The 26,751-nt window shown below is 46.2% G+C and overlaps 1 protein-coding gene and 1 long non-coding RNA gene across 3 annotated transcripts in view; one reads left to right on the forward strand and one right to left on the reverse strand.

The window, feature by feature from the left end:
* The window catches only part of LOC126984579 (uncharacterized), a 25,576-nt gene extending 9,396 nt beyond the window's left edge, over window positions 1-16,180 (forward strand). Inside the window, exons 4-13 of the mRNA XM_050838319.1 lie at window positions 2,052-2,281; window positions 3,182-3,378; window positions 4,225-4,411; window positions 5,708-5,804; window positions 6,169-6,741; window positions 7,072-7,329; window positions 8,140-8,286; window positions 12,645-12,758; window positions 14,341-14,466; window positions 15,166-16,180. Of these exons, the coding sequence (XP_050694276.1) occupies window positions 2,052-2,281; window positions 3,182-3,378; window positions 4,225-4,411; window positions 5,708-5,804; window positions 6,169-6,741; window positions 7,072-7,329; window positions 8,140-8,286; window positions 12,645-12,758; window positions 14,341-14,466; window positions 15,166-15,300 (2,064 nt within the window). The 3' untranslated portion in view covers window positions 15,301-16,180. The remainder of the gene's footprint in view (window positions 1-2,051; window positions 2,282-3,181; window positions 3,379-4,224; window positions 4,412-5,707; window positions 5,805-6,168; window positions 6,742-7,071; window positions 7,330-8,139; window positions 8,287-12,644; window positions 12,759-14,340; window positions 14,467-15,165) is intronic.
* LOC126984581 (uncharacterized) lies at window positions 2,900-21,435 on the reverse strand. 2 transcript variants are annotated; one of them, XR_007737102.1, is made up of 5 exons: window positions 18,166-18,315; window positions 15,144-15,246; window positions 11,970-12,741; window positions 11,499-11,771; window positions 2,900-2,954 (listed from the first exon to the last, which is right to left on the reverse strand). It is a non-coding gene; the product is annotated as an uncharacterized LOC126984581 (long non-coding RNA). The 2 variants fall into 2 exon arrangements; XR_007737101.1 differs by lacking the exon at window positions 2,900-2,954 and having other exon boundaries at window positions 11,395-11,771; window positions 18,166-21,435.
* Between the last annotated feature and the right edge of the window lie 5,316 nt (window positions 21,436-26,751).

The raw sequence follows: 26,751 nt of genomic DNA on the forward strand, positions 1-26,751 counted from the left end.
ACGTAGTGATGTCCTAAGTCTATATACACCAAGTCAAGTCAAGTCATACGCAGGCTAAGTCTATATACACCAAGTCAAGTCATACGCAGGCTAAGTCTATATACACCAAGTCAAGTCATACGCAGGCTAAGTCTATATACACCAAGTCAAGTCATACACAGGCTAAGTCTATATACACCAAGTCAAGGCATACACAGGCTAAGTCTATATACACCAAGTCAAGTCATACACAGGCTAAGTCTATATACACCAAGTCAAGTCATACACAGGCTAAGTCTATATACACCAAGTCAAGTCATACACAGGCTAAGTCTATATACACCAAGTCAAGTCATACACAGGCTAAGTCTATATACACCAAGTCAAGTCATACACAGGCTAAGTCTATATACACCAAGTCAAGGCATACACAGGCTAAGTCTATATACACCAAGTCAAGTCATACGCAGGCTAAGTCTATATACACCAAGTCAAGTCATACGCAGGCTAAGTCTATATACACCAAGTCAAGTCAAGTCATACGCAGGCTAAGTCTATATACACCAAGTCAAGTCAAGTCATACGCAGGCTAAGTCTATATACACCAAGTCAAGTCAAGTCATACGCAGGCTAAGTCTATATACACCAAGTCAAGTCTATATACACCAAGTCAAGTCATACGCAGGCTAAGTCTATATACACCAAGTCAAGTCATATGCAGGCTAAGTCTATATACACCAAGTCAAGTCATATGCAGGCTAAGTCTATATACACCAAGTCAAGTCATATGCAGGCTAAGTCTATATACACCAAGTCAAGTCATCATGAGCTAAGTCTATATACACCAAGTCAAGGTCAGAGTCATCACGCAGGCTGCTAAGTCTATATACACCAAGTCAAGTCAAGTCATACGCAGGCTAAGTCTATATACACCAAGTCAAGTCAAGTCATACGCAGGCTAAGTCTATATACACCAAGTCAAGTCAAGTCATACACGGCGCCACGCGGGTCAAAGAAGACTTGCAGTGTAGTAGTTTAGTCTGTCTATTTAGTATTCAATTTTGAACAACAACTGAAAAGTCAGAATGCGAAAGAAAAGTCAGATAGCGATTGACTGATGAGTCTGATTCATTGTAAGAAAAACATTTCTGTGCGCATGGCATGCTGCAAATGTCATCTTCGATAGTTTTCAAAATGACGCAAAAAAGTACCGCAGGATTTTTTAAAGTAGTCTGCGGTAGTGCAGTATTTTCAGAAAGTTTGTGGTAGTGCGGTATTTTCAGAAAGTTTTCAGAAAGTTTATTTTCAGAAAGTTTGGTATTTTCAGAAAGTTTTATTTTCAGAAAGTTGGTATTTTCAGAAAGTTTGCGATAGTGCGGTATTTTCAGAAAGTTTGCGATAGTGCGGTATTTTCAGAAAGTTTGCGATAGTGCGGTATTTTCAGAAAGTTTGCGATAGTGCGGTATTTTCAGAAAGTTTGGTATTTTCAGAAGTATTTTCAGAAAGTTTGCAGTAGGTATTTTCAGAAAGTTTGCAGTAGTGCGGTATTTTCAGAAAGTTTCAGAAAGTTTGCAATAGTGCGGTATTTTCAGAAAGTTTGCAGTAGTGCGGTATTTTCAGAAAGTTTGTGGTAGTGCGGTATTTTCAGAAAGTTTGCGGTAGTGCGGTATTTTCAGAAAGTTTGCGGTAGTGCGGTATTTTCAGAAAGTTTGCGGTAGTGCGGTATTTTCAGAAAGTTTGCAGTAGTGCGGTATTTTCAGAAAGTTTGCAGTAGTGCGGTATTTTCAGAAAGTTTGCGATAGTGCGGTATTTTCAGAAAGTTTGCAGTAGTGCGGTATTTTCAGAAAGTTTGCAGTAGTGCGGTATTTTCAGAAAGTTTGCAATAGTGTGGTATTTTCAGAAAGTTTGCAGTAGTGCGGTATTTTCAGAAAGTTTGCGGTAGTGCGATACATTTTTTGTGATGCAGTAATACCACACTACCACACTAAGTACCGCACTTGCCCACCTCCCATCACCGCACCATCTTACTCCCTTCCTGATGAACCACACTCACCTCCCTCCCCCCCCCACAGCCGGCCAAGGGGGAGAAGGTGTGGGTGTCCTTCTGCGTGCACGACGAGGTGGAGGGCTGGTTGGAGTTTTACGAGAACCGTCGCTCCGCCTTCAGCCACAACCCCCTGCAGCGTGTGTCCCTGGCCCGCTGCCTGCACGTGTCCCCCTCCATACGCGTGCACGAGGACAACGAGCACGTCTTCGCCATCACGCTGGAGGGGGAGGTGATCAAGCTGGGCGCCCAGAGCAGGTGAGGGACGGGCAAGAGGGTGCTGCAAGCCTATGGGTCGTATTTTAAAACATTTCGTCGCCCAAGTTCACATATTTGCCGAGGCTTTCGTATGAGTTTAGGTCAATTCCAGGAGTAGTTTTATGACCCTGGTGGTAGTTTAACCCTTCCTCAGTAGCATGAAACTAAAAAAGCACTCATTAGAACCCGATTAACCCCCTCTTTGACCTTTAGAAATAGTTGATGTGAGAAGCAAAAGTGTCTTAAAATACCAGCTATAGCAAAGACCCTTCGTGTCCTGAATTTCTAACACTAGCGATTAGTTCACCATGCCTCTGAAAACCAATTATCTTACCTTTTACACCAAACTACATGCATCCCACACTAGACCATTTCCTTAAAATACATCTAAATCTATTATGGATATGAACAGCATTGCCTTGGAGTCCCTGTCTTTGGGGGTGGACCACAAATGGGCTCCCCCGATCACAACCTTATTTCTGAACTCTATCGTATCACTCCTGTACAGCCTCTGGACCCAGCAAAGAGAGTGCTTCTGGCATTAAACTTCAGCTATTATGCTATTATTAACCCCTTGACTACGAATTTCCTAGCAGAAGACCTCACCAAGCTACAAGAGAGGAACAAAAAGTGGCTTCTACAATTCAATGAAGAAAAATGTAAAGTCCTGCACCTTGGGAGGGATATCCAGCATGCCAATACCACATGGGAAACACTCCACTATCCACCACAGAGGCAGAGAAAGACCTGGGACTATGTGTTACTAGGCTACCACTGAAAGCCAAATCCATGCCAATCGCAGCGGACGGGTAAAAGTGGAGAGAGAGAAAAAAAAAAAAAAAAAAAAAAAAAAAAAATCCATAACATACCACCACCTCCACCACCACCACTACTCCACAGGGAACAGATGATGGAGTGGATTGACGCCCTCCGCAGTCGCCTAAGGGAGCTGGGGGTGCTCACTCCCAAGGACAACCTCTACACCAGGGAGCCGGAGGGTGGGGGGCTGCGTTCCCCTCTCCTGCGGAACCCCACCTCCCCCCTGCCCCCCACGCCCACCTCCTTCCAGTTCCCACCCCACGCACTGGAATTCCGTGGTGAGTATTATAGGGGGGGGTATGGTGGGGGAGTTAGAGATGGGGGGAGGGGAGAGGGAGGGGGGGAGGGAGAAGGGGGGATTGTGGAGATTTTTCTTTAACTATCTATCTATCTATCTCTATTTTTTCTTTATCTATCTATCGATCTATCTATATGGTGATCTATTTATTTTTATTGGTGAAATTATTTATCTGTTAATATGTCTGTCTATCTCCCATCTATATTTCTCCATCTATATATTCATCTATTTATATGCTAATCTATTTATCTATCTATCTATGCAACTATCTGTCTGTCAATTTGTGTATCTACCAATGTAACTATCAATCAATCAATCAATCAATCAATCAATCAATCTACCTAACCTAACCTAACTTTACAAAGAAGTCTCAAGCATATCTATCTATCAATGTAACAATCAAGCAATTTATCCATCTATCCACCTAACCTAACCTAACCTAACCTAACCTAACCTAACCTAACCTTACCTAACCTGACCTGACCTTACAGAAGAAGTCCCTAGCCTATCTATCTTGTTATCTATCTATTAATGTAACAATCAAGCAATTTATCTGTCTAACCTAACCTAACCTAACCTAACCTAACCTGACCTGACCTTACAGAAGAAGTCCCTAGCCTATCTATCTTATTAGCTACTTATCAATGTAACAATCAAGCAATTTATCCGTCTATCCACCTAACCTAACCTAACCTAACCTAACCTGACCTTACAGAAGAAGTCCCTAGCCTATCTATCTTATTAGCTACTTATCAATGTAACAATCAAGCAATTTATCCGTCTATCCACCTAGCCTAACCTAACCTGACCTGACCTGCCCTCACAGAAGAAGTCTCCAGCCTACACTCCCTGCGGCTGGGTGTCTCCCCTGCCGGCAGCATCACCCTGCCCACCCTGCCATCCCTGCACAGCCTCAACTCCATGTCCTCAACCCACTCCTCCGACCCCAACACCTCCCCTTCCTCGGTGGTGACCTACGTTCGCCCCCACCATGAGCACCCACCCCTCAACAGGTTAGTGGTTAGTGCTTAGCCTGGTAGCAGCAACGGGCCAAATTTGTGGCTTTACCGTGTAGCAGCGACGGGCCAAATTTGTGGCTTTACCGTATACCAGCGATGAGCCAAATTTGTGGCTTTACTATGTACCAGCAATGGGTCAAATTTGTGGCTTTACCATGTACCAGCAATGGGTCAAATTTGTGGCTTTACCGTGTACCAGCGATGGGCCAAATTTGTGGCTTTACCGTGAAGCAGCGACGGGCCAAATTTGTGGCTTTACCATGTAGCAGCGACGGGCCAAATTTGTAGCTTTACCGTGTACCAGCGACGGGCCAAATTTGTGGCTTTACCATGTACCAGCGACGGGCCAAATTTGTGGCTTTACCATGTACCAGCAACAGGCCAAATTTGTGGCTTTACTGTGTACCAGCGACGGGCCACATTTTTGCCATGATATAATCCCCCCAAAATAGATGATGCATAAACCGATCACAAATGTGTTGATATATATTATGAAGTGGTTTGCGAGAGTGATGATTTTTTTTCATTAATTCACTTGGAGGGGCCTTTAAGAAACATGATCCCCGCAGCTACCGGGTTAAAGGTGCTGGTGGTTGAGCATAAAGTATTTCATAAGAATATAAAGTTTGCCTATTTTATGTAGGGCGTCTCCTGTAAACCTAACCCCACCTTACCTCACCATCCATGAATTTATCTAACCTCTTCTTGAATGTGTCTTTGCATTTATAAGAACATAAGAACATAGGGAGACTGCAAGAGGCTGGTAGTCTTATGTAGGGCATCTCCTGTAAACCTAACCCCACCTAACCTCACCATCCATGAATTTATCTAACCTCTTCTTGAGTGTGTCTTTGCATTTATAAGAACATAAGAACATAGGGAGACTGCAAGAGGCTGGTAGTCTTATGTAGGGCATCTCCTGTAAACCTAACCCCACCTAACCTCACCATCCATGAATTTATCTAACCTCTTCTTGAATGTGTCTTTGCATTTATAAGAACACAAGAACATAGGGAGACTGAAAGAGGCCTGTAGTCTTATGTAGGGCATCTCCTTTAAACCTAACCCCACCTACTATAACCTCGCTGTCCATGAATTTATGAATGTATCTTTGAATTTATCCTTATCTTTTCTTATCTTATCTTATTATCATATTCTTCCTTTACCATTACTTACTTACCCACCTACTTACACACCTAAAATAAACCTAACCTAACCTAACCTACCCAAACCTAGCCTAGCCTTTACCTAACCTAACCTAACCTATAACACAGCTCTTCTCTCCCCCAGACGCTCCTCCTTCCGCGCCTCGCTCCCCAGTTCCCCCACCACTCCAGCGAGCAGCACGGGCTCCCTCACCTACCTCCGCTCCCCCCCGGGCCCCCAGGTACGTCCCCCACACCTGTACTGGGGAGGTGTGTGGTGGTGGTGGTGCAGAGTGGGGGTGGTGTTGTGGTGGTGATAGTGGTAGTTGTAGTAGTAGTAGTAGTAGTAGTAGTTGTAGTTAGTAGTAGTAGTAGTAGTAGTAGTGGTAGTAGTAGTAGTAGTAGTAGTAGTAGTAGTAGTAGTAGTAGTAGTAGTTGTAGTTAGTAGTAGTAGTAGTAGTGGTAGTAGTAGTAGTAGTAGTAGTAGTAGTAGTAATAGGAGGAGGAGGAGTGGTAGTGGCATAAGTAGTAATAGTTGTAGTAATAGTAGTAGTAGTAGTAGTAGAAGCACCGTGACTTTCAACAAATCCCCCCTCACCCCCCCAGGCCGCCCCCCGTGACGGGCAGCACGTGACCGTCATCAGCGTGCCGTCGCCCGCCGCCTCCGTCTTCAGCTTCGACACCGTGGGCGCGGCGCTCGAGTCCAGCGGCACCATGGCGGCCTCCCAGCTGTACGGCGCGCCCTCCGCCCCCCACACGCCCGACACCCCCCTGCCCCCCGACCCCCCTGAGCCCTCCCCGCCGGCGGAGAACCCCTACCCCCCGCTAGGCGACCCCAACGCGCTGCAGCTGCGTGTGGGTAACTCACTGGGCGCGGGAGGGGGGGCCAGCGGCGGGGGGCGGCCGCCCCTCCCACCGGGGCAGCGAGGGAGCGGGTACGGCGGCCCTGCGGGGTATGGCACAGGGGCGGGGGTGTCCGGGGGCCTCTGGGGGGGCCTGGAGGACACGTCGTACGAGCCCCTGTTCCTGGCGAGCAGCGAGCAGCCCCCCGTGGCCCCCCAGGCCCCCCAGACCGGCCTGCTGCGGCGCCGCTCCGAGCACCGGCGGTCGGGGCGCAGGGAGCACGCGCGCCGCGCCGCCTCCGTGGGGCCCGCCATCACCCCGCGGCCCCCCCAGCAGGTACGGCACACACACACACACACGAAGGCAAACTAATCTCTCCATACCTTTAAGTAACTAATAATCTTCAATTCATCAATAAAAGTGATAGTAATGTAACGACAATAATAACAACAACAATAATAATAATAATAATAATAATAATAATAATAATAATAATACAAAACACTAAAACCTTCTCACTCTAAACCAAAGAGCCAGGAGGAGGAGGAGGAGGAGGATCGAGGAGGAGAACAACAACAACAACAACAACAATAATAACACCCACCACACAACCAACCCAAAACAAACCACTAATATTAAAACCTTCATCACTCCCTCACCAAACAGCAAGGAGGAGGAGGAGGAGGAGGAGCAGGAGGAGGAACAGGCACCAGCGACTCCCGATCAAGCCAGGGAGGAGGAGGAGGAGCAGGAGGAGGAGGTCAGGGCCAGTACCAGGTGGGGCAGGACGGGCGGTTGATGAGTCTCCGCGAGCAACAGGTGATCAGACTGCAGCGGGAAATAGCGCACCAGGCGGGGGTGAGGCTGACACTGAGGAAGAAGGACTGCTGCAACACCCTCGCCCTGGTCAATGTCTTCCACCATGTGAGTGCGGGGGGAAGGAGGGGGGAAGGGAGGGGAGAGGGGGTCTATGGCAACGTACCGGCAGGAAATAGTTAGAAGAGAACACCATGTGCCTTTAAGGAAGAAAAGGGCGTGGCAATTTTACAGTAAAGAGAGAAATAAGAGGAAATTACTACCCTTAACTTACGCCACTGGTGACCTAAGCTGTGGGGGAAATTATTAAGTCGTCAGGTTGGCGCCGTGCTGCAGTGTGCCTGAAACATACGAAAAGGGTCTATGCCTGAAACATACGAAAAGGGTGGTGGATGAGCATGAGGGGAAAGGAGTGGGTTGAGAGAGGGAGAGGTGGAGTGAGGAGGAGGAGAGAGGGAGGGTAAAGGAAGGGAGAGTGAGGGGGAAAGGGAAGTGAGGGATGAGCATGAGGGGAAAGGAGTGGGTTGGTAGAGGTGGAGTGAGAGGAGGGGGAGAGAGGGAGGGTAAAGGAAGGGGGTGTGAGGGGGAAAGGGATAGGCGGATGGGAGCATGAGGGGAAGAGAGGGGAAAGGGGTGGAGTGAGAGGAGGAGGAGGAGAGGGAAGAGGTGAAGAGGGGAAAGAGGGGAGAGCCAGGTGAACTGAGAAGGGGAGAGAAAAAGAGGGGAAGAGATGGTGTGGTGGAGAGGGTGGGGGTGGAGTAGGGGAGATGGAGGGGGTGGAGTAAGGGAGGGGAGAAGGGGAGAAGGGGAACTAAGTGGATGACGAGGAACACAACCACCCCAAACCCTCCTAACCCACTCATCCGTCAGGCACTCCACACACACGCAAGCCATCCACTCTCTCATCCACATCCCCAGGTGTACGTGGCTGGGTGGAAGCAGAGGGAGCACCCGTACCTCCACAACACCTTCCACATCGGTGACAGACTCGTGACGGTGTGCGGCACGCCCGTCACCACCGCCGCCGAGGCCAACACCATCATCAGGAACGACCCGGGCACGATGGTGAGTGTGGTGATGATGATGGGTGGTGCGTGTGGTAGTGTGTGGTGATGAAGGTGATGGTAGTGTAAGGTGACCAGATTTCTGAGACAAAATTCGGTGACATTTTCGGTTCAACAGAGGCGTAAAAACCTCCAAAACTTGTGGTGTGGAAGTACCAGGTAGTGATGGTGGTGATAGTGATGGGTGGTGGTGACAGTGATGGTAACACAGAGAGAGAGAGAGAGAGAGAGAGAGAGAGAGAGAGAGAGAGAGAGACCCACCACCAAATTCCTCCTTCACACTCATCCCATCGTCCATTCTTCCTTCCTCCTGCAACCGTCTTCCTGGCACTCCTATATGGCACCCCTCCCCGTCCCTTGGGTCCCCGGGGCGCCACAAAACACTGACCTTCACTCCCTTCACGCCGCTGTCTACTCCACTCCGCGCCATTGTTCACTAAGGGTTACCTGCCTAAGGAAAATATTAATGCTGCCTATAATTATTACTTTCCGGCTCGCTATGATGAGTTAGTGAGGCTTTATTGTGTGTGTGGATGTAACGTGTTTTTTTTTTCTTCTATTAACACAGGTAGGCTACACAGGGTTAGTGATGGTTAGGACAGGAGAGGACAAGGGGACAAAAAGTAACATCATCATCATCATCATTTCATCGACGCCTGCTCCTAGGAGCTCCCACCAGGGGATGGCCACGGCAGAAGAGCCTCCATCTTTCTCTATCCACACACTCCCTCCTTGCCTGCTCAAAATTTCTCAAAGATCTTTCCCCCCTCTCCCTAATGTACTCTTGCATCCTATCCCTCCATTTCACTGGAGGTCGTCCTCTAACATTCCCTTCCTCTATCTCACTCACATACACCCTCCAGGTCATCTTACTCTCCTCCATTCGCTCCATGTGGCCAAACCACTTTAAAGTCAGTCGCTTCACTTCTTCCACCACTCCACACTTCTTCCCTTCACCCCCATGACACTCCTCAAATAAGTCATTTCCACTGCCTGCACTCTAGACCTCTGACTTTCATTCCAGGCCCACGTTTCACTTGCATATGTGAGGGTTGGTACTATTATTGTATTTCTCAAATCCCTCTTTACCTCCATGCTCACACTTCTGCCATTCATGGTTCGTCCCAAAGACCCTGCCACCCTTCTTCCTTGCGATGCCCTTTCTCTTGTCTCTCCCTCCGTACCACCATGCTCACACATAACTGATCCAAGGTACTTAAACTCATTGACCTCCTCCATTTCTTCACCATTCAAAATTATTTTGCATTCTCTTTTACATTCAATTCCCACTCTATATGGGCACACAAAATCTACAACCTCACTTCTACTCCACTCACAAACCATCACTTTACTTTTGTTGACATTTACTTTCAGCTTTCTCCTTTTACAGACACTATCAAAAACACTGACCAAATTTTGTAGGTCACTTTCATTTTCTGCAATGAGCACCTTCCCTCATCGATGGTGATGGTTAGGACAGGAGAGGACAAGGGGACATAAAGTAACAGGGAGGGAAATGGTGATGGTTGGGACAGGAGAGGACATGAGGACAAATAGTAACAGGGAGGGAAATGGTGGTGGTTGGGACAGGAGAGGACAAGGGGATAAAAAGTAATAGGGAGGGAAATGGTGATGGTTGGGACAGGAGAGGACAAGGGGATAAAAAGTAATAGGGAGGGAAATGGTGATGGTTGGGACAGGAGAGGACAAGGGAACAATAAGTAACAGGCAGGGAAATGGTGATGATTGGGACAGGAGAGGACAAGGGGACCAAAAGTAACCGGGAGGGAAATGGTGATGGTTGGGACAGGAGAGGACAAGGGGACCAAAAGTAACAGGGAGGGAAATGGTGATGGTTGGGACAGGAGAGGACAAGGGGACCAAAAGTAACAGGGAGGGAAATGGTGATGGTTGGGACAGGAGAGGACAAGAGGACAAATAGTAACAGGGAGGGAAATGGTGGTGGTTGGGACAGGAGAGGACAAGGGGATAAAAAGTAATAGGGAGGGAAATGTTGATGATTGGGACAGGAGAGGACAATAAGTAACAGGCAGGGAAATGGTGATGGTTGGGACAGGAGAGGACAAGGGGACAAAGAGTAACAGGGAGGGAAATGGTGATGGTTGGGACAGGAGAGGACAAGGGGACAAAGAGTAACAGGGAGGGAAATGGTGATGGTTGGGACAGGAGAGGACAAGGGGACAAAAAGTAACAGACAGGGAAATGGTGATGGCTGGGACAGGGGAGGACAAGGGGACCAAAAAGTAACAGCAGGGGAAATGGTGATGGTTGGGACAGGGGAGGACAAAGGGACAAAAAGTAACAGGGAGGGAAATGGTGATGGTTGGGACAAGAGAGGACAAAGGGACCAAAAAGTAACAGGGAGGGAAATGGTGATGGTTGGGACAGGGGAGGACAAGGGGACCAAAAAGTAACAGCAGGGGAAATGGTGATGGTTGGGACAGGGGAGGACAAGGGGACCAAAAAGTAACAGGGGGGGGATGGTGATGGTTGGGACAGGAGAGGAAAACTGACAAGCAGAAAGAGGGGCAGACAGACTGGGAAATAACTGCCATCAAGACCCAGGCACAGGCAGGGGCCATCCAGCAGCTGGTGTGATGAAATTATAAATCTGAGACAAAAGGGAAGCCCACGAAACTCATGGATGGGACAAGTCGATTGATCCTGCCGGGAGGGACTTAACCCGGTAGCAGCGACGGGCCAAATCTGTGGCTTTACCATGTAGCAGCGATGGGCCAAATTTGTGCTTGATATAAACCCCCCAAAAAAGATGATACATAATCTGATCACAAATGCTTTGATATACTCGTATATTATGAAGTGGTTTGTGTGAGGGGTGATTTTTCCTTATTTTTCTCGCTTAGAGGGACCATTAAGAAACATGATCCCCGCTGCTACCGGGTTAATATGGGTAGGGCGGCTTCATGGAGCTTGTTCAGGATCAGGAGTATAAGCAAGTGAGTGAGGCGTATGCTCCCCGTTACTCAGATCAAAAATGGAAACTCGAGGAACTGCACAGAAACAAATGTGGCTGTTTGGGAGAGACACGAGAGACACTGGGATGGTGCGAGCTGACTGTGATGATTACTAACCCCTTGACTGCGGATTTCCTACCAAAAGACCTCACCAACCTACAGGAATGGAACAAAAAGTGGCTGCTACAATTCAGTGAAGAAAAATGTAGTCCTGCACCTTGGGAGGGGATATCCAGCACACCAATACCACATGGGAAACACTCCACTATCCACCACAGAGGCAGAGAAAGACCTGGGAGTGTATGTTACCAGGCTACCAGTGAAGGGATATCCAGCACACCAATACCACATGGGAAACACTCCACTATCCACCACAGAGGCAGAGAAAGACCTGGGAGTGTATGTTACCAGGCTACCAGTGAAGGGATATCCAGCACACCAATACCACATGGGAAACACTCCACTATCCACCACAGAGGCAGAGAAAGACCTGGGAGTGTATGTTACCAGGCTACCAGTGAAGGGATATCCAGCACACCAATACCACATGGGAAACACTCCACTATCCGCCACAGGGGCAGAGAAAGACCTGGAAGTGTATGTTACCAGGCTACCAGTGAAGGGATATCCAGCACACCAATACCACATGGGAAACACTCCACTATCCACCACAGAGGCAGAGAAAGACCAGGGAGTGTATGTTACCAGGCTACCAGTGAAGGCAAAATCCTTGCCAATCGCAGCGGACGGGTTAATAAGGAAACACATTTTGATCGTTACAAAATTGGTTTTACTGATTTTTTCCTTTACAGTTTTATCTTGGTCTTAACACTACATATAAGCAATGAATGACAGGTATAAAACTCAAGCATTACACAAGCATAGAAGTAGTTATTATTTACTTACTTATTATAATTAGGAACTCCTTCCCAACCTTCCTATATGAGTGTAATTTTCCGCCCAGTATCCACAAGGGAATGAAGGACATCAAACAAGAGGAGGAAGAGTATCATTAATATCTGGCCTCGTACGTTTTGTTCTCTCATATCAACCCATTTTTCCTCGTCAGTTTGTCAGCCTCAGGAACATGATGCAAGACTTTGTTACCTGTTGGTTATGGACCGGCCACTGTTTGCCTGTTTCCATGGGCGTTGTTACTGTATCTTAATTTGCTTTTTGTCTTCTCAGTTTCTCGGCCTCAAAACATGATGTAAGATTGTGTGTTATTTTTTAGTCATGGGTTACTTGCTGTTTACCTCTGTCCGCTCGCTTCCACGCCTCTCATGAGTCTTCCGTGTGCCGCTCCTGTCTTTTTCCTCCGCTGCGTGCTCCCTCTCCCTCATGTGCCGTTCACCCGCCGCAGATTGAGTTCATCATCCGGCGCGTCCCCCACGGCAAGGTGTTCGCCCTCAAGCGGGAGACGGAGGGGCAGCCGCTGGGCATGGTGCGGGAAGGGAACACTGCAGAAATAAAGGAGGTGAGGGATTAAGGTGTGTGTGTGTGTGTGTGTTGGGCTGACACGTAAAGAAGGTAACACATGAAGATTTTTTTTGTGTATTTGTGCGTTACGTTAAGAGGCTAAAGGATGTAAGCTTTTTATCTTTTGTATGCATTAGGTTAGCACATAAGCTTCCCTATCCTTCCCCCTTTCTTTGTACAGTAAGGGAAGCAGCTCAAAGGTAAATGAATAAATAAGAGTAAATAAATAAATAAATAAATAAACGGCCTACTAGCAATGCTCCAGCAAATACATAGTTGACATAAAGAGTGTGTGTGTGTGTGTGTGTGTGTGTGTGTGTGTGTGTGTGTGTGTATTTACCTAGTTGTAGTTTTACAGGCCTGGGCTTACGCTCGTGTAGTCCCGTCTCCATATCTGTATTTGTCCAGCTTTTCCTTAAAGTTGTGCACACTCTTCGCCAATACTACATCCTCACCTAGTCTGTTCCAAACCTCTATGTTTCTTTGCAGGAAGCTATATTTCTTTATATCTCACAAGCATCTTCCTTTCCTCAAATTTTTACTGTGTCCTCGTGTGTTGCTGGTGTTTCTTCCTTCTCGTAGTAGTAACTCCTCATTGTCTACTTCTTCTATTCTATTCTATAATTTATAAATTTGTGTTAGGTCTCCCCTTTCTCCTCTTTGTTCCAGTGTTGGCAGGTTCATTTCCTTTAACCTTTCTTCATATGACAATCCCTCCAGTTCTGGAACCATCTTTGTTGCCATCCTTTGTATTCTTTCTAGTTTTTTCACGTGTTTCTTCTTATGGGGAGACCACACAGTTTCCGCATATTCCAACTTTGGTCTAATCATAGTGGTTATCATCTTTTTCATCATATCCTTATCCATGAAGTGGAATGCTATTCCTATATTTCATACCATTCTATATGTATCTCTGAATATCCTATTTACATGACTTTCAGACTGTTGATTATCTTGTATTGTCACTCCCAGGTCTCTCTCTTCTTGAACTTTTAATATTTCTCCATCTCCCATTTTATATGTCCACTTTGGTGTCCCTTCACTTTTTCCCATTCCCATTACATGACATTTCATCACATTAAACTCCATCGCCCATTTCTTACTCCAATCCCAAATCTTATTTAGGTCCTCTTGCAAAATTTCAGTCTTTACTATTTTTTATTTGTCCCAGCAATTTTGCATCGTCTGCAAACAAGCTCATGTAACTATTTACTTTCTCTGGCATATCATTTATGTACACTAGGAAAAGTATTGGTGCCAGTACCGATCCTTGAGGCACCCCGCTATCTACGTTTCTCCATTCCGATTTCATGTCCTTTACCACTGTTCTCATTTCTCTTCCCTTTAAGTAACTCTCCATCCAGTCTTTCAACTGCAGTAGCATTTGCTAGCCATCTTGCCCTCCCCCCTTTGTCTGCCCTCCCATCCTTTGGTTACAATGGTACCAGCTTAGGTACTTATAGTCTCCAGTACATGTTGCATGTAAAAATTACGGAGAAAAATGAGTATGAAAAATAAAACAATGAAAAGGAAAGAACAAAACTGTTTGCACCCAACCCCTGCCCCTCACTGCCTTTCAGATTGTGCCCGGGGGCCTGGCATCGCAGCATGGGGTGCCGCCCAGGGCCCAGACGGTGGACTCCCTGTCGCTGTGTTCCTGGGTGCTGACTGAGATCAACCACCGCCCACTCAACCTGTTCTTCAAGGTGAGGGTGTGTGTGTGCAGTGGGGCTGGCTTGGGTCAGGTCAGGTGGGGTCAAGCTGTGTGCTGACCAAGGCTCTGTGCTGGCAGGCACCAGCCTGAGGTTCCAGACCCGCTCAGGCCAAGATTTTTCCACTGACAAGGAGCAGTTAGTCCAGAATCAAGGAATCTCACTGATCTAACACCTCCACGTTACTCAAATTTCTTTGGTGCCTATCTCTTGTTAAACATACCATCTCCTGTCATAATAGTAATAATAGTAATAACAATTATAACTAGTGAGCACCTGTGCAAATTGCACGGAAATCCTCGGATTCTGCTCCGCGCGTCGTGATTGGGTTTGTAGCAAAGCCCACTACAATACTCCTCCCTCAGCAAAACCATCCCTCTCGCCCGAAATTGGAGAATAAATTACCGTTTTCAGGTTAAACAGTGGCTATATCACTGCCCTCTTCCCCCAACACTCACCCCTCTGCACCTCCTCAACAGCACATGGAGATAGTAATAATAATAATAATAAGTTTCCTTCTTCCCCCAACAATCACCCTCTCTGCACCTCCTCAGCAACACATAGAGATAGTAATAATAATAATAATAATAATAATAATAATAATAATAATAATAATAATAATAATAATAATAATAATAATAATAATGTTTCCCTCTTCCCCCAACACTCACCCTCTCTGCACCTCCTTGGCAGCACATGGAGATAGCGGACCGCCTCAACGCCGTGGGCCGGGACATATCCATCCTCATACAGCCGATGGACCTAGTCAGGCAGCTGAAGAAGGGACTGAAGTCAATCAAGGGATACAAGGACTATATTGTCATGTGATGGTGATGGTGTGTGTGTGTGTGTGTGTGTGTGTGTGTGTGTGTGTGTGTGTGTGTGTGTGTGTGTGTGTGTGTGTGTGTGTGTGTGTGTGTGTGTGTGTGTGTGTGTGTGTGTGTGTGATAACAGAGAGAGAGAGAGAGAGAGAGAGAGAGAGAGAGAGAGAGAGAGAGAGAGAGAGAGAGAGAGAGAGAGAGAGAGAGAGAGAGAGAGAGAGAATGGCTTGAACTATCTTGCTTTAAAAAATACAAAAAAATTGTGTCTTGATCTTAACCAAAGACAGGCCACAGAGGCTATGGAGAGAGAGAGAGAGAGAGAGAGAGAGAGAGAGAGAGAGAGAGAGAGAGAGAGAGAGAGAGAGAGAGAGAGAGAGAGAGAGAGAGAGAGAGAGAGAAGGGCAACATACTACACAATCCCGTCCACTATGTTTAACAAGAGCAGGAGTACCAACCGCCGTGAACAATAGCCACATAACAGTAGTCTTAAGTGTAGGTACCCTGTTCACACTAACCTGGTGAACAAGCCCCGCCCACACCACCCCAGCCTTCCCCAGCATCCACCAATCACACACAGGTTCAGTTGGAGAGGGGGTGTGGCTTGCTGGTGATCTGGCCAATGACATGCACTGGATAGGAAGGGGGGCGGGGCTTCTTCGCCACGGTAATTTGAACATGGTATTAAGTAGCAATAGTAACATAAAGTGACACAACACATGTGGAGATAAATGTAAGGAGAAGAGACTGTGATGATAACATGTGCCATCAATCAGTTAGGAAGCGTAGCCTGTAGGTAAAAAATGTATTATTGTACGGAGAGAGAGAGAGAGAGAGAGAGAGAGAGAGAGAGAGAGAGAGAGAGAGAGAGAGAGAGAGTGTTAGCATAACCTTTACTGCCCCTCTCAAATACTACTATAAACTTTCCAAGTGTTGCCATTCCAGAGTGTGACTGTAGCCTGCCCCAGAGCTAGTGTGTTGTACTGTTGCCAGACCAGAAGTGCCAGGGGGGAGGGGGGAGTCTTTCAAGTGTTGCCATGTCATAGGTGCCAGTGTTGCCCCCCTCCCATCTCTCCCACTCCCCAATCCCTGCATTACCCTCTCTCCCTCTCATTCCTGCCAACCTTTCCGTCCCTTCCCTCCCTCCCCGCACCCCATCCCTCTCACCCACAAGAAAGACAGGACAAGCCATAGAAGAGGTGGAGTGGTTGCAGTGTCGAGGGCAGTGCAGGAACCAGACAGAAGTGATAGAGAGGATGTGTCTGTTTGGGATGGAGGAGCAACACATGGAAGACAAGGTGCCTGTAAGATGTGGAGAAATGTAGTCAGCCATAGATCCAGCGACCTGTGTTATGGCCTGGAAAGGCAGATAGCCCGGTCCAAACCTTCAATGTATTTAGAGAAAAGTTTGACTCATTAGGACGTGGAGACGAGACCACACGAGCATAACCTACTTCCTGCATATCACAACTAGGTACACACACACACACACACACACACACACACAGAACAAGCATTTAATAGTTTACTGTCTGGAAAAAAAAATTGTAAACCTTGGCAAGAAATAAATTCTGATCAATAAAGAAAATTAGTGATGTTTGAAAACCTTGAAAGCACAACACCGTCACACACAGTAAGAGGGGCCCCTGAGAGACCCCGTGGGTGACCTGCTGCACAGTGTGGTGGGGATTCTTGCGGGCCCACTGCCAGGCCTAAAAGCTGGCCAGTTTAGTTTATCCTCTGCTCTTCTCTCCCCTAGTGTGTGTGAAGGTAAAAACAAAGACGGCTATAGGCTGTTCCACGAGAGCTGGCGGGGATTTTCCTTCAGGGGTGGACTCGCAGACTTGGCGTCATTGCTGCCTCTTAAAATCAACACAATTGGTGTATAAATGTAGTTATTCTTATAATCACTCTTCCTTATGGCTACTTATTAGTTTATTACCCACAAATAATAGAAACATATTTCAGGAATATTGACAGGATGGACGATGAAAGAAATGAGAAGGTTCTTGCCTTAGGCCAATGTTTCCGTTATGGCTCCATAGCATCACTACACATTATGACTAAGTCAGGCCTAAAAATATACCAAGAAATCTAACAGTAATTGAGTTAATTAGACCGTAGCCAAGCACTTTGTAGTAGCAAAAGTAAGTAAAAAAGTCCAGCCTCAACAGTCGCAGGACATTGTCCGTTTACATGCAGTTCTGACTTAGTTTTGTAATGAATGTCATTTCAGATTAATTTATAATAGTTCAAAAGGCATATACTTATCAATAAAGATGTAATTGCATTAGTTTTTATTGTTCCAATCTGTTACCTTACAACTCACAGAGGGTTTTGGTAGGAATACAGTCAATTTCATGTGCATCAAAACAAGTTAAAAATTGGCCAATGAGAATGAAGGAACCATCACCCATGCAATGATACAAAGTCCATGAGTCCACCCCTGAAGGAAAGTCTCCACCAGCTCTTGTGGAAGCGACCATAGTAACACAACGGGCGACAGACTTGGCTGCTCAGTCCCTCCCTATCCTCAGGGAGCGCCAGGGCAGGATGCCGGCCGTCACAGCCGAGTTTATTTTGTGACTAACCCCACCCACTAACACTGATAATTGAGTAAAACACAAAATTCCTAGCAGCTGCATTGTTATGAGAACAGCACTCATGTGTACTACATTCCATGGTGTTTGGCAGGTCTCATAATGGGTCCATATTTAGCTGGTTCTCAGCCTCTTACTGCTCTAACTTACTCAAAGTGGACAGGATAAGAATTGGCTGACTTGAGAAACTGCTCCTAATTCTCTAATTCAAGCATCGTTAGCTCTTGTTACTTCATATTAACTGGAACCTGCAAGCTGAATGGTCTCAAACTTACGTGAGGAGCATTGGGAAACTGTACTGCCACGGCCACTCAGAGCCAGTCTAGGCAGGAACAGGGTGAGGGAGGCACAGAGCAGCACACCCTGCCTCCATGTAACAACCTTCCTGATGCTGTCACCTCTGTGCCCTTGTATCACTGCACGGGCCATCTGCTTCTCTCTGTCAGCAGGGAGGCACAGACCAGCACACCCTGCCAACAACAAGGTCAGGAAGAGTTGAGACTGTTGCTGCTGATCCAAGTATTGCCTTAGCAGCACCACTTCTGACATCCTCTGTGCTATTTCTTATCAATTTTCACTAAGTAACAACTTTCCTGGACAATTTCAGTCGTCCTTGCATGGCTGTGGTGTTCAGAGCTGTTTATTCCCTCACTGACTTGTTCACTGTTTGTTGGGGACACAGCCCAAGGGAGGGGGATGGAGCATCATTGTCAGGCAGCCCAGTGCGGGCCAGGGCTGACCAATCCCACCAACAGCTGCCCGTGGAGAGGCGCAAACTGTCGCCCCTCTGGTCAGCAGCCTGGGGCCCTGACTGCCAGACCACCGCAGCCCCTCCACAACACAGGACAAGTTTTGAAGCTCGTCTTAGACACTTCTGAGGCAGGGCAGTACAATGGCCGGAGAGGTGTTGGAAGCACTTGCATCTGTGGTACTCTTGGGTGAAGCACACCACTGTAAGGCATTGATTCTTTTGCTGCAGCAATGGTTTATAAATACATGTTCCAGCTATTTTAGTGTTAGGTGACATTCTCTTGCCCCTCACCTCACAGAGGAGTAAGTATTTCACTGTAGCTGTGAGACTCAACCAGGCTCCAGGCCCAGGAGCAGCTGCCACAGCTGTGGAAAGTTAGCCATCAGTATTTCCCTTCCTCTTCTTGCTGTGGCTCCTCTCCTTTTATCACTTCACAGGCAAGCCTTCTTTCTTCCTTGTCTTACAAGATCACTTTTACCTCTCCTTCACTTCCCTTTCCCTATCAGGCTCAGCTGCTGCCAACACCCTCGTCACTATAACTACTGAAGGCAGACACACTTCTGAAGTGGATCTTCATGTGCTTGGCAATGTCTTTCTTTATCTTAAAGAGCTTTCCACAAACATCACACTTGAACTCTCTAAGGCCTTAGTGCCTGAAGACGTGTTTGTTAAGGGCAGACTTCACACTGAACCTCTTCCTGCACTCTTCACACTCATGACTTTTTACACCAGTGTGTGAAGCCTAAGGGTGTGTTTATCAAGGCCACTCTTCTGTTTGAATTTTTTCCCACATTCCTTACATTCATAGTTCTTCTCATCAGTGTGTGTAAGAGTGTGTCTATTAAGAGTACCCTTCTTGCTGAATTTTTTCCCGCAATCCGTACATTCATAGTTCTTCACACCAGTATGTGTAAGGGTGTGTCTATCAAGGTCACCCTTCCGACTGATTTTTTTCCCACATTCCTTACATTCATAGTTCTTCACACCAGTGTGTGTAAGGGTGTGTCTATCAAGGCTAATCTTGTGGATGAATTTTTTCCCACATTCCTCACATTCATAGTTCTTCACACCAGTGTGTGTAAGGGTGTGTGTATCAAGGTTACTCTTCTGGATAAATTTTTTCCCACATTCCTTACATTCATAGTTCTTCACACCAGTGTGTGTAAGGGTGTGACTATCAAGGTGACCCTTCTGGATAAATTTTTTCCCACATTCCTTACATTCATAGTTCTTCACACCAGTGTGTGTAAGGGTGTGTTTATCAAGGTTACTCTTCTGGATAAATTTTTTCCCACATTCATAACATTCATAGTTCTTTACACCAGTGTGTGTAAGGGCGTGTGTATCAAGGGTACTCTTCAGGATGAATTTTTTCCCACATTCCTTACATTCATAGTTCTTTACACCAGTGTGTGTAAATGTGTGATATCTGAGGCCTTCCCTTGAGGTGAATTCTCTTCCACACTCCAGACACACAAACTTCCTCTCTCCTTTGTTGCTGGAGTTGCCAGCAGCAAGTTGTTTCATCTGATGACCACTGACACTCCTGCCTCCTGCAGCAGTCTGCTCCTGCTTGTCCTGGCCACTCATGCTGCTGTCCAGCCCTGCAGCCTCCTGCCAGCACACCTACTGTCCAGCCCTGCAGCCTCCTGCCAGCACACTTGCTGCCCAGCCCTGCAAGTGAGGCAGCCCCAACCTTTGTGGCAGCTGAGTGTGTTGCTGTTGTCCCTGTTGTTGTTCCTCCACACACCAGCGTGGTGGGCTGCCTGTCTTGCTGTGGAAGACGCCCCAACCTTTGCGGCGGCAGCCTTGGAGTGTGTTGCTGTTGTCCCTGTTCTCTTTCCTCCACACCTGCAGGAAGCTGTTGTTGCTGTGCTGGCTCGGTCGTCAGTGCCGTGAACAGGAAGCAGAGTAGTAGTCGTAGCAGCAGTAATGGCAGCAGGCAGTTTGGGAAGAAGGTTTCTTATTTTTCTTCAGGATTTTACGGGGCTGGTTAGGCCACGGGACCACGGCCTCTTCTTCCTCTGGAGGGTTTTGGGGCCTGGTTGCCTTTGATGTCCTGCCAGTGTTTTAGGGGCTGGTGCCTCTATAGAGTTCTTCTTCTGCAGTGTTTAACAGGCTTCTTCTTCTTTTGGAGTGTTTTATGGGGCTAGTTACGCTGTGGGACCACGGTCTCCAGAGCCCTGTCAGTAGGAGATGCTATCAGCTGTTTTGAGTTTGTCGTTCTGTCACCAGAGTGGGGGTTAGATCCTGTCGAGTTGCCCCGACTTCTGCAGGAAGGTCTGCGTACACTTGAGGGCTTGGAAGGCCGTGTTGGGGCTGAGGGTGTTGCTGCCCAGCAGGTCCTCTAGGGTTGGCCTGTGAATGCGGAGACTGGTTAGGGATGCTCTGAGCTAGGTTGGTGCGGAGGGAGTGGAATCTGGGGCAGTGGAGCAGCAGGTGTTACGGTGTGTCGGATTGTGTGAGTCACCATGGGCAGTGTGGGTCCTGGATTATGTTCAGTCTGTGCAGGTGGGCGTTGAGGCGTGTGCGGCCAGTCCTCAGGCGGGTGATGGCTGTGTCCAGGGGGCGGCGGGGGAAGTAGGTCCGCCAGTGTCTTCACCGCCCGAGGGCGAGCTGTCTGAGGTCGGCTGTCAGACTGGTGGTTCAGTGTCTGTTGGAGGACTGTCAAGGTGGGTCAGTAGGTCACTGTGGTCCGGCGGCCTGTCTGTTTTACGGGGCAGCTGGTGCTTGGCGGCGGCGGCGGCGGCCTCCTGTTGTTGCTGTCACCTGGCAGTGTTGCCAACTGGAACGTTATAATTCCGCTACACGCACGAGCCTCAAACTCGCTACATTGGAACACAATTGCTCCAGATTTTAAATATATTTCCACATCAGACGAAATAATGTTATCTATTGGTCACTGTATAGCCAGGTGCCCAAGGCAACACGAATCTGGCAGAGCAGTGCATCATACGGGTATAAGCTAGGGTAAGGTTGGCCCTGATATAGTACCGTTACCGAGTGTTCTAGGGGGCTAGCTGTTAGGCAGTGGACTTTCTTCTTCTTCTTCTTCTTCTGGGGTGTAGGAAAATCCAGCTTTCCAGACAGAGCAACAGATCGAAAAGACAAATTACGTACAGAAAGGATTAACTTATGAAGGTTATAAGAAAATCCGCCTTTCCAGACAGAGCAATTAACAGATCAAAAATAGACAAACTATATGTATAGAAAGGATTAGTTTGAGAAGGTTATAAGAAAATCAGGCTTTCCAGACAGAGCAACAGATCAAAAATAGACAAACTATGTAAAGAAAGGATAATTTAAGGCTATAAGAAAATCCAGCTTTCCAGACAGAGCAACAGATCAAAAATAGACAAACTATGTAAAGAAAGGATAATTTAAGGTTATAAGAAAATCAGGCTTTCCAGACAGAGCAACAGATCAAAAATAGACAAACTATGTAAAGAAAGGATAATTTAAGGTTATAAGAAAATCAGGCTTTCCAGACAGAGCAACAGATCAAAAATAGACAAACTATGTAAAGAAAGGATAATTTAAGGCTATAAGAAAATCCAGCTTTCCAGACAGAGCTAAGGATTGAAAACAGACAAACTATGTAAAGAAAAGATTAGTTTCAGAAGGCTATAAAAAAATCTGGCTTTCCCAAGAGCAAATTGATCTATGGAATATGCTACAAGAATTAAGTGCAATGCCAAAAACACTCTCGACGCTTTAAAGAAAAAACCTATAAAAAAAAAAAAAGTTTCAAAAGATGGGACACGGACTATGACTTAATGATGCAAAGATAAAATTAGGTAAGACTTAAAACTGCAAGATACCAATAGCAAGGGACAGGAATACAACTTAACTATAGGGAATTTGACCATTAACCAGCGAAAAGAAAGGCAACAGCTGACAAATACAGGTTAACGAGCACACAGGTAACTCACTAGAAGGCATGACTATTAAGAAACGAAAAGGTAACTAATAGAGGAAATCATTAACAAGAGAAAAGGAAAACAAAACAACAAAGAGACAACCAGGTAAAATACAGGTGACAAAATACAGGTTAATGAGCACACAGGTAACTCAATAGAGGGCATATAATTAACAAGCAGGATGGTTCACAGAGGAGGGGACTCGGACACAAGGACTTGGCCTCGGCTTACTATTATTGATTGATTGATTGATAGTTTATTGTTGCAGGTAAACATCATTATCAGTAGTAGTAGATTAACATAGATTTACATAGATCTTCAGGCCGCGCAGACCCAATGGAAGGAGGACAGGGAGGGAAGGAGGCGATCGAGGGAGTTGAAGAAGGAAAGGAAGGCAGGAAGGAAGGAATAAATGATGAATGAATGAAAAACAGAGATGAAATAAAGTAGTAGAGTATAATGAGATGATTAGTGGAAGAATGAGATGATTGGTGGAAGAATGAGATGATTGGTGGAAGAATGAGATGATTAGTGGAAGAATGAGATGATTGGTGGAAGAATGAGATGATTAGTGGAAGAATGAGATGATTGGTGGAAGAATGAGATGCTTGGTGGAAGAATGAGATGAGTAGTGGAAGAATGAGATGAGTAGTGGAAGAATGAGATGAGTAGTGGAAGAATGAGATGAGAAGTGGAAGAATGAGATGAGAAGTGGAATAGAGATGATGAGGAGACTAATGAAGGCTTTACCCAGACATGACATCATAGCGACATAATTCAAACCTTTGGATTACATTAAGTAGACGTGAGAACATGGTCATAATTTGGACATGTTTCCGGTTGTGGGAAGAGCCTAGAAATCCATTGTGCCATGTACCAATGATAACGTAGTGCACATATTACGTCCTATAAATCGCTAGTTGACTGGATATTGGAGAGATATCTTAAATTATTCTCATCTCACGAGAAGCCACCATTAGCTCGTGACGTCATCAGGTGGCAGCGGAGTACAGCAGACGACAGTACCAGTGTTGTGTCCATTGTTTTTTTTTTATCAGCTTTGGCCACTCCAGCTCCAAACTGCGCCCAACAGGTAGGTTAATAGGTGCTTACAGAACACCTTAAGTGTGTTGGAAATATGTTATATTATTAAAATGTGAGCGAAATCAACCGATTCACCTCTGCTCTGCAGAAAATAGCCGAGTGCACGATTAAAAGTTAGTCCAAGGGGGAACTATAGAGAATAATCAAGGTTGAATTTATATTAGAATTATGGAAACTTACCTAGCCTAACCTAAAGAAAACAATGGCCCTGGAACGTCAGAGAGAGAGAATCAACACCTGAAGATGCTGGTAAACTCTGGAACAATTTTCCTTCATCTGTATTTCCTCCTGCCTACGACTTGAACTCTTTCAAGAGGAGGGTATCAGGACACCTCTCCTCCTGTATTTGATCTTCCTTTCGGCCACCTCTTTTGTTTTACTTTAGGAGCAGCGAGTAGCAGGCTTTTTTTTTATTATTGTTTTCTTTTTTTGTTGCCCTTGAGCTGCCTCCTTTGTTGTAAAAAAAAAAAAAAAAAAAAGAAGAAAACGAATGCAGACCAATAATTTATAATCAGAAGACATGACAGAAGAGAGAATAGTTGAGTTCACGATGAAAAGTTAGTACAAGGGAAAACTAAAGAAAATTACTGCAGGATTCACTAGCACAGACAGAAATATCTTGCGTGGAGTACTTTTGTTCATATACTATATATATATATATATATATATATATATATATATATATATATATATATATATATATATATATATATATATATATATATATATGTATATATACACTCTTGCACATTGGCACGTATCACCAACGACTGTGGGTTACGTCTCCAGGCATTGCTAGCCACTAAAAACATACACCACAACACGAAATCTCGGAGCAACACAAAGTTGGCGGCCTGCTGACTGCATCGTGACGTCACGACCAATCAGCACCCGTATCCAGGTCACGTGATTTTTCCTCAACTTTAATCCATATTTTATACATTTACAATTTTCTATGAAGAAAAAAAAAGCACCATAGCTGAATTTAGGACTTATTTTATTCATACAGACAGAATTTGAAATACATGTTGACCGGAAACATGTCCAATATCACTTGCATCTGTGGTACCCTTGGGTGAAGCACACCCCTGTAAGGCATTGATTCTTTTGCTGAAGCAATGGTTTATAAATACATGTTCCTGCTGTTTTAGTGTTAGGTGACATTCTCTTGCCCCTCACCTCACAGAGGAGTAAGTAATTCACTGTAGCTGTGAGACTCAACCAGGCTCCAGGCCCAGGAGCAGCTGCCACAGCTGTGGAAAGTCAGCCATCAGTATTTCCCTTCCTCTTCTTGCTGTGGCTCCTCTCCTTTTATCACTTCACAGGCAAGCCTTCTTTCTTCCTTGTCTTACAAGATCACTTTTACCTCTCCTTCACTTCCCTTTCCCTATCAGGCTCAGCTTCTAAAGTGGATCTTCATGTGCTTGGCAATGTCACCCTTTGTCTTAAAGAGCTTTCCACAAACATCACACTTGAACTCTCTAAGGCCATAGTGCCTGAAGACATGTCGATTGAGTACTGACTTCACACTGAATCTCTTCCCGCACTCTTCACACTCATGACTCTTCACACCAGCGTGTGTAAGGGTGTGTCTATCAAGGAGACCCTTCCAGCTAAATGTTTTCCCACATTCCTTACATTCATAGTTCTTCACACCAGTGTGTATAAGGATGTGTGTATCAAAGTTACCCTTCCGGATGAATATTTTCCCACATTCCTCACATTCATAGTTCTTCACACCAGTGTGTGTAAGGGTGTGTGTATTTAGGGTACTCTTCTGGGTGAATTTTTTCCCACATTCCTTACATTCATAGTTCTTCACACCAGTGTGTATAAGGGTGTGTCTATCAAGGTCACCCTTCCGCCTGATTTTTTTCCCACATTCCTTACATTCATAGTTCTTCACACCAGTGTGTGTAAGGGTGTGTTTATTAAGGGTATTCTTCAGGGTGAATTTTTTCCCACATTCCTTACATTCATAGTTCTTCACACCAGTGTGTGTAAGGGTGTGTGTATCAAGGTAACCCTTCAGGATGAATTTTTTCCCACATTCCTTACATTCATAGTTCTTCACACCAGTGTGTGTAAGGGTGTGTCTATTAAGTGTATCTTTCCGGCTGAATTTTATCCCACATTCCTTACATTCATAGTTCTTCACACCAGTGTGTGTAAGGGCGTGTGTATCAAGGGTACTCTTCTGGATGAATTTTTTCCCACATTCCTTACATTCATAGTTCTTCACACCAGTGTGTGTAAGGGTGTGATATCTGAGGTTGGCCCTTGAGGTGAATTCTTTTCCACACTCCAGACACACAAACTTCCTCTTTCCTTTGTTGCTGGAGTTGCCAGCAGCAAGTTGCTTCATCTGATGACCACTGACCCTCCTGCCCCCTGCAGCAGTCTGCTCCTGCTTGTCCTGGCCACTCATGCTGCTGTCCAGCCCTGCAGGTGAGGCAGCCCCAACCTCTGTGGCAGCAGCCTTGGAGTGTGTTGTTGTATTTGTTCTTTCTTCTTCTTCTTGGGTGTTTTATGGGGCTAGTGGGCAGTGGAGCAGCAGGTGTTCCGGTGTGTTGGGTTGTGTGGGTCACCATGGGCAGCGTGGGTCCTGGACTATGTTCAGTCTGTGCAGGTGGGAGTTGAGGTGGGTGTGGCCAGTCCTCAGGCAGGTGATGGCTGTGTCCAGGGGGCGGCTGGGGGAGTGCCAGTGCTGGGCGGGGGAGTGTCTGTATCGTTATTTGTTCTTTCCTTGTTCTCTTTCCTCCACACAGAGTAGTGGTGGCTGGCCTTGGTCTTGGTCTTGGTTTAGGAGACAGTCACCCCTTTTGCCAGCAGGTACGGCCTTTGTAACGGCTCACTCCCTCAGGACAAACAGTCTGAAAACAAAATGAATATTGCCTTAGCTGAAGGAACCTGTAGTGACACGAGCGGGGACATTTACCGGAGTCAACCCTATCCAGTGCGCACCGCCCAGGTCCTCTCCAGGAATTCCTTTACCCTCTACAATGTCCTTCTGGTCCCCGCCTGCAGCGTACTCAAGAATTCCATCACCCTTGTTACAGTCCCCTCTAGCATCCTATGTCCTTGCA

Source organism: Eriocheir sinensis, chromosome 57 (assembly GCF_024679095.1).
Source record: "Eriocheir sinensis breed Jianghai 21 chromosome 57, ASM2467909v1, whole genome shotgun sequence".
Lineage (NCBI taxonomy): Eukaryota > Metazoa > Arthropoda > Malacostraca > Decapoda > Varunidae > Eriocheir > Eriocheir sinensis.